General features: G+C 51.1%; 1 protein-coding gene across 1 annotated transcript; it reads right to left on the bottom strand.

Annotated features, from left to right (window-relative positions):
• Positions 1-241: 241 nt before the first annotated feature.
• SHISA3 (shisa family member 3) lies at positions 242-5,542 on the bottom strand. Its single transcript, XM_047719194.1, has 2 exons — positions 4,560-5,542; positions 242-1,824 (listed from the first exon to the last, which is right to left on the bottom strand). Exons 1-2 carry the CDS (start codon positions 4,834-4,836, stop codon positions 1,385-1,387), a joined length of 717 nt encoding a protein of 238 aa, XP_047575150.1. The 5' UTR covers positions 4,837-5,542; the 3' UTR covers positions 242-1,384.
• Between the last annotated feature and the right edge of the window lie 2,289 nt (positions 5,543-7,831).

The following is a 7,831-nucleotide window of genomic DNA, read 5'->3' as shown; positions in this document are numbered from 1 at the left end:
TCCTGGTCTAAAAAGGGCCAGCCTGACCCCAGGGCAGTCCAGGACCCTCCATGCCCCATCTTCTGAATGTCCCAAGAAGCCAGAAATCCAGACTCTTAGTAGAAATGTTCCAATTTTTAAATCTATAAAATTTCCCTTCCCTCCCTGCTTTTCACAAATCTTGATACAGAAAAGAGCTTCTGAATGAAATTCAAAACCAGTGTAGGATTTTTTTTTAAATTTCAAAATATGAAGTGCTAAGTAAATACATTTCCTTTTTTATTGAATAGCAGAGAGTATCATTAAGAAGATAAAACGAAGCGCTTTGATCTAAAATTTCAAATGGGTTTCACAAAAACATAAAGTATTTTATTTAGTCTAACCCAGCAGGATATATGCCCAAACGGGTCATCATCAGACATGGAATTCAGCGGCACCTAAGATACGCAACATTAGGTGATTGTGACCAACAGCTGGGCTCTGAACTCCACAGTTATTAACATAAAAAATTTCAGTGTGACTACTAAATAATTAGTACCGTCAATGTGGTAAATACATTAAGTTACAAATCTTTACATTTGTACATAACTCATTTTACAAATAAAGGTTTTAAGACTAAACCGTCCAACTCTCATTTAAACACTAAATGTTGCTGAACAAAATGTCTGCAATAAATATTCCCTCAGGTGGGTGGGGGAAATGCTTTTACATAAGATCTGTGTTACAATGAATTTCCTGGTAAATATTTAAAACTTTAAACTCCTTGTGCGATTATGGAAATCTTGTATTCAAAAAAAAAAAAAAAAAAAAAAAAGCTTATATTTTAAACAAAATTTAGTTATTAATTTAAAAAGTAAGTTTTCTCACAATGCTAGTGTTATTCATGGTTAGATTGCTCCCAGAATCATAAATAGGTTTTTCAGCTGTCCACTCAGGTTGCTGATTTGTTAATTTTTTTTTTAAAGAACCTTCAATAATTACCATCGGGTGTTTTTCTTCGCTTTTTGATGTATAGATGTGTATTATGACTCACTAAACAACTTAGGTTGAAAAAAAGAACACATAGGCCTTTTCTAAACAGTATAGCTGAGCTGTCCAGTAACACATCTTCAGCCAATTTGCAACTTTAAAGTCGAGCAGCTCCCTATTTTGAATAAAAGTAGCGCAAACTGAAACGTAATAATCACAATGATTTGCAAGCTAGAAAGCAATTCTGTAACACACCCGTCCTGTGATCGGGATTGGGGAAGCATACCACTAGAAAGGTGCTGTATTTTCCTAGCACATTCCTCCGGGACATTGCTGGGTTCAAGGGAAATTCCCCCAGAAGTCCTTGTGGCCATGGCAACAACCCTCCACCTGTCTTCCCGGTTGTCCTACTGGCTGGATTTATCTCTGTGGCTTGTCAGCTGGAACTGAAGTCCGGACAGCTCTTCCCGGGCAGCGGGGGCTCCTGCTGGAGGGGGTAGGTGAAGTATTGGGGTGACACCAGGAAACCAGATGGCTGCGTCAGGTGGACTGGGTGGCCTGTGGTGTAAGGTGGGGGCGGTGACGGCACCAGGCAGCCTGGCTCTGCTCTGGCAAAGGAGAATCTGCGGATAGAGCCCCCTGTGGAGCTAGAGCTGGTGGCCGTGCTGGACTGCCTGGAAGGTGCCCTGAGGCTTGCGGAGGTCAAGATCATGGGCAGGGTCTCTGTCTGGTAGCTGCGGAGTGAGAAGCGGATTGGCTGCTGCGAGGGCTCCTTGGGTCTCAAGCAGGTGCAGCAATAAACAGCCACCAGAGAGCCCAGGATGATGAAGGCGATGAAGATGGAGCCAACGATGAGGAAGGGAACGTAGACGGGCTCTAAAAGGTAAAAGCAGACAGACACAGGTGTTTGGACAAGAGTCTCCCAGACTCCAGGCAGCTCACGGGTGGGAGGTAAGCGGCTCGGTGTGGCCGCCCTTGTCAGCCCAGGCTCTCGAGCTTGTTACTGGTAATCTCTGAAGTGGGAAGTGAGATGGCAGAATGTTCTTGCTCCTAGCAGGGAGGAAGCAAGCTGATACTGGAGCCTCTGTTAGCAATTAGCCGCTACATTGCACATCTGGAAATCAGAAGGAACAGAATCTACCCTCCCGTTCAAGCGCTGGAGGGAGGGGAAGGGTGAGTTGTTTGGTTACCATGACTCTGGGTTTAAGTCCAGGTTTTTGGTAGTTTTATCACGGTGGGGCTCTTAGGGCGCTGACCCATCTCTGAGGCTGCAAATTCTTCTCCCTTCCAAGAATCTCCAATCTAAGCAAAGAGAACTGAGCCTGTAAGTGAGACCCCCATTATGAGACTAAGGAAAGAATGGTGTAAAGAAATGCGTAGTCGGCTCCCATTAACTGTGTCTGTGACTGCATGGGGAACTGTATCATCTCTGGATACTTCTTCTCAGAAAGGATTTGGGATGCCCACTCCAGCTGCCACACCTCTGCCCCTCACGCACCCCCAAACTCTGGGAAGGTCAGGCCGAACCTTAGATCATGAGACAGTTTTTAGTGTTGGTGGCTTTCTGGGAGAGCACCCCTCGGAGCAGACGCATTTCCTTCTCTCTGTGCAAGGCAGACATCAAATTTCCCACCCCTGAGCCCGCCCCCCAACTCCCTGGGGACACTCCTAGTGTCTCCCCTGTCTGATAGAGCCACCTCTGGATGCAACCTCCAGGGCTGAGGCAAAAGAAAGAAAACCTGCGTTGACAAAGGCCTTGCTGTGTGCCTGACTCTGTCTTATGAATTATCTGAATCAAGTCCGTGGAGACTCTTGTAAGGAGGACATGGTAAGCTCTGTTTTCCAGATGTGGAAACGTACTTGTTTTTGACCCTCCCAAAGACACACAAGAACTGACTGACAGGTGACCATCAACCCGGAGGTTCTGTGGGTTCTTAGGCCTAAGCTCTTCCATCGCCCATCCCCTCCGCCATGTTTAGTAGGCCAGGGGAAAGCCACTGACTAACCACTTAGCTGGCCAGCAGCACGGTGCTAAGCATTCAGACACTCAATCTCCAATCCAACTCCTCTGAGAATATGCCCATGTGAGAGTTGAGAGGATGCCCAGAACAGTTAAGTAACTTACCCAAGTTACACAGCTGGCAAGGGGCAGAGCCACAAACCAAGGTCCCTGAGTTCGGTGGATCCCACCTCAGTGAGTGCAGAGATGGCCCCCTCTCCTGCTGCCCCCCCCCCAACAAAGAGGATTCCGGGAGGCTCAGGAAGGTATCCCCACTGCAGACTGTGCGTTGACACACTCCACAGAGCAACCGGGTCCCCGAGGATGAGTGGAGTAAGCCAAGGGGAAGTCTGTATCATTTTTTTAAACAGCCAGGACCGCTTCGCTTTCCCTGCCTTCCCGGAGCATGTTTTCTCCAGAAACCACTTCTCCAACCCACCAGATTGGGAGTTTTGAAGCTCAAATTCCCTGAGAACAGAATGGAGTTCTAAGGCAGAGCAAGCTCCCCTTTCCTCTGGGTTATTACTCTCTTGGCGAGTGGCGCTGGGGCGGAGGGGGGTCTCTGGGCACCATTAATTCTCTTTCCCGGGGACCTTCTCTTGCCGGGTCTAGACCTCCGCTGTGGAGTTCTGGGGTGTCACCCGCTCTTAGCTCCGCCTGTTCCCCCCGGTTTCGCGGCCATAAAAACCATCGCCTCAAGTTCTAACGGGTTTCCCTGACGTTCCCATTCAGGTGGAAAGCTTTTTTTCTTTTCTTTCTTTTCTTTTCTTTTCCTTTTTTCTTTTCTCTTTCCTTTTCCTTTTCTCTCTCTCTCTCTCTCTCTCTCTCTCTCTCTCTCTCTCTCTCTTTTTTTTGTTTTAAGGTGTAAAGTTCCTCCTCTGGGGTCATGATTTACTCCGCTCTGAAGTGAACGGAAATTTGACCCGTGTTTTCCGACCTGAGAATAGGGGGCGGGCAGCCCCTGCGACCCTAGTTTCTAAATCGCCACCTCGAGGACCTGGGCATTTCTGAAAGGCGTGACAATAGGGGGTGGGCCAGAGAGGGTAATTCGATGCAGAGAAATGAAAGGAAGTAGGGAGAACGAGGCAGAGGCTTAGGAACGCTATCAAAGATCCACCAAAAAACGGGGGGGAGGAGGTGAACGCGGATCAGGTTCTTTTGCCCCGCGGGGCTGCGGATGCGCTCCCCAGGAGTTGCGGTCTCTGGCCGCCGACAATCCCGAAACTCCTGGAGTGACCGGGGTTCGCCATGGGGTGCCCCCACCGCCCTGGAAAAACCGCATCCCGACCTGGCGCTGTCCCCGTAGCTCTTCCCCTCACCTCCCGCGCTCCCGGGAGCTCCAGCTGTCTCGCCCAGGGCCTCTGGGTGCAAGCCCTGCGGTCCTCGTTGTCCCCTGCAAACTTTCCTGGGGCCGACCCGCGGAGACCACGTGCGGAGGGAATAGGGACTGCAAAGGAATTAGGGTGCCTGACCCGAAACGCGACCACCCGCTCCGCCTCGATGCCCCCACCTGGCCGCACCGCTGTGCGCGGAGCCGGGACCGCCTGGAGCGCACGCGGGCCGACACGCGCGGGCCGCGGGCGCGGGGCGGGGGCCAAGGGCCGGCACTTACGCGCGGTGATGCCGGGGTGCTCCAGCTCGCCGCGGTCGTTGGTGCAGCTTCCCTGCTCCAGCCTGGCGTCAGCCGCGGCACAGCAGTAGCGCAGCGCGCAGGAGCCGCAGCAGATGGTGGCGTCCAGCGTGTCGAAGTCCTCCGGGCACTGGAAGCCCTCGTGGTAGTTGCCCTGCACGTCCACCCAGCCGTGGCAGTATTCTCCGGACTGCTGAGCACCCGCCGGGCTCCAGCGCAGCCAGCCCAGGAGGAGCCAGAGCGCCAGCAGCGCCCCCATCGCCGCTGGGCGCCCGGGGCGGCCGGGAGGGGACGCAGCGGGAGAGCGAAGGGATGGGCGGCAGCGGTGCCGTCTCTCCCGGGGCGCGGCTCGGGCGGCTGGCCCCCCGGCGGCCGAGGCCCCCCCGCCTTGGCGCGGGCTAGCGGGGGCCGGGGAAGCGGCAGGGGCTGCGCCGCGGGCTCGGCAGGCCGGGGGTCTGCATGGTGCGCGGGGGCGAGAGGGCGGGGGCCCGCGGGAGGCGCCGGCGGAGGCTGCTGCTGGGGCTGCTACTGCCGCCCTTTGCGGGTCTCATACTGCGGCGGGCGCGAAGGGCGCGCCGAACCCTCGGCCGCCTCCCACCCCACTCCTCAAGGGAGCCATCGCGTCCCGGGCTGGCGACCCCAGCGCCGTCCAGCGCCCCTCCTCGTGGCCGTCGCCGGGTCCCGTGTGGAACCCGAAGGAGGAAGAATTTGAGATCCCCGCGTGCGGGCGCCCGGGGCCCGCGGCCCCTCCACCCCCGCCCCTGTCTGTCACGGGAACAGGAGTCGGCCTGGCCGCGGCCAAGTACAAACGGCCTCCGGGCTGCTGACAGCTCTGCCTGCAAGGCGTCCTTTAAAAAGGAAGAGGGAGGGGGAGACAGCGAGGGTTAAGAAAGAGTCCGCCCTCCTGGGTCGCGCCGCTGGAGCTAATCACCGCGGGCGCGGTGCGAGCTGCGGGTCCCCGAGGCTCTCGGGTTCGCGCGCCCCCCTTCGCCATCCCGGGACACCCCCTCCACCCCCACCCCCCGCCCACCACGCTCGCTGTCCCAGGACTGGACTCTAGACCTGCGGGGAGCAGGTCCTCCCCCTACACACCGTGACCCCCGCACCGCCCAGGGATGCCGGCAGAGCGAGGGCGAGGACTGCCGAATTTCTGCGGCCATCCACGCGCTAGGGCGCGCGGGGGTTGGGGGGGGGGGGAGAGAGGCGCCAGTGCTTTGCCTGGATGTAATAAAGAGCGGGCGCGACGACCGAGGTCTGTCGAATCTTGTGTCCCCAGTTGCACCATTCCGGACTCGATCCTGGACACCTGTTCTAAAGGTTCAGAACTATGATTTTAAAGGGCCGGCAACATTTGCACGTAGTTTTCCACCTGAAAGTTTCCACTTCTAGGAGGAAGGGCACGTTTTCGCTGACAGACACACACAGGCGCTCCGCCCCCCCCCCCCCCCGCCCCCCAAGCTTCGGGCTGCCGGGTGAGGAATCGCCGGTCACCTCCACCAGCCGGGGGCAGCTCGAAAACCCTCAAAGAGCATCACTTCGTTCACGCCCACAAAGGAAATAAAAGAACAAAATTAATGATAATTGAGCCGATCTGAACTTCTGTTCGGGCAAAGAAACACATTTATTTAAATGATGTGTCCCCTGTGTGCTATTTTCAGGGGCACTGCTCCTTCATCGGCGTAAGTGCCTTCTGAAACTGGTGTTATGTGAAACCCAGGCTAAACTCGGGCATTTATTTTTACTGCATCCTGAACTTCCTCTCATCGTTTACTGGTGTGTGTGTGTGAATATGTTCCCCGTATCTCAGCCTATTTGTCAAACACTCTGAATGCCCGTGTCACTGATTTAGATGTTGGCAAGTTGAGTGAAACAAAAGAGACAAAAGTTTGCTGTGCACCAGCAATAAAAAGTGTGCGATCAAAAGCATTTACCACGCCCGCAGCTTCCCCATGGTCCCCAGTCGGTTCAGAGTTTTGTTTTGTTTTGTTTTTTTTTAAACTCTGAATAAAACGGTTTCTCTTTTAAAATCTGAGACAAAGTATATTCCAAGTAAAGAATTACTTCTGACTTCTTCTTTTAAATATTGGGATTAGCATTTAGTTATAAAAACGTAAAAATAATGCTCAACATTTCAAATGGTAAGTAATATTTAGCTTTCTTGTCTAAATATTTAGCGTTCTTGTTCTCTTAGAAATAGATATTGCTAGGGACAATAATAAGCTATTAAGTAAAACCAAAGTATGTTCTGGCTTTTATCTACAAACAAACAATGGTACAGTTTTTCTTAACTTAAGCATACAGAAAAATTGTTTTTGCAAAAAAATTCTTGGGTTCTATGTTTTTATTTGCAAAAAAAAAAAATGTTCTTGCCAGACTTAAAGGTTTTTTTTTTTTTTTAAGTTGTTTTTTAGGAGTGTTGTTTGGATTGAATATATCCTGAGCAATTAAGGGAAAAGGTCATTTCCAACCACAGCAAAAGTGAGCTCTAGTGATTATAATAAGATGATAAAACTACAAAGCCATGTTTACTGCTGATAACTTTCCCAGTACCACACCTCTTTATATTATTTTTGTTAAATTTAAAGGAATTCCATTACATCACAACTGCAAAAAGTTCTGCACCAGCAACATTTGCTAGTCCCCCAAGGGTCAAGTTTCTCTCATTATCCAGCTGTTCTTTGATAGCATTAATATTTTAAGGAGTGATTTGTTGGCGCTTACCTCCCATTAATTACATTCTCCATGCCACAGTGGGATTCTTTTCTTTAAGAGACCAACTATAATTAATTCCTCCATCAAAGCCCCTGTCTATTTGACTTAGAGGGTATTTTACTCGAATCTAGTTGGATCTTACCAGTGGAAAATAACCAAACCTTCGAATTACTTGATACTCCGTAGATCTGATGTGTGTAGACATTAGAGCAATTGTGTGCCCTGCTTTCTTATCTAGATCCAGGTGCCTTTAAACCATTACAACAATCAGCTCAGGGGGCATGCCCACAGGGTTGGTGGGGGGCAGCGTTTGGTTCTTTGTAAGAGGAGAGCTCCTTGAGCCTACACTGACAAATTCTAACGGCAAAAGTGATGTCCTTTGAATGTTCTTTGTGAATAGGAATGTGTATTTCTTTTTAGGTTTATAAACATCCCAATTTTTCTGTTATTTTGTTATTACTTTAATAGTAAAGGAAGATTAAAAAGCTCTCAGAGACCCCCCGTGAAGACTCTAGGGGAAGACATGGAGGTGGAAAATAAAA

Source organism: Lutra lutra, chromosome 2 (assembly GCF_902655055.1).
Source record: "Lutra lutra chromosome 2, mLutLut1.2, whole genome shotgun sequence".
Lineage (NCBI taxonomy): Eukaryota > Metazoa > Chordata > Mammalia > Carnivora > Mustelidae > Lutra > Lutra lutra.
Note: the sequence above shows the minus strand (reverse complement) of the source record. Positions and strands in the feature narration are given on the sequence as shown.

Bases quoted from the DNA above. Each gene is read 5' to 3' on its own strand.
- SHISA3 (XM_047719194.1), bottom strand. From the start codon at position 4,836: ATGGGGGCGCTGCTGGCGCTCTGGCTCCTCCTGGGCTGGCTGCGCTGG. The intron at 1,825-4,559 runs GTAAGTGCCGGC...TTTACCTTTTAG, and splicing joins GCACCCCGGCATCACCGCGC to AGCCCGTCTACGTTCCCTTC.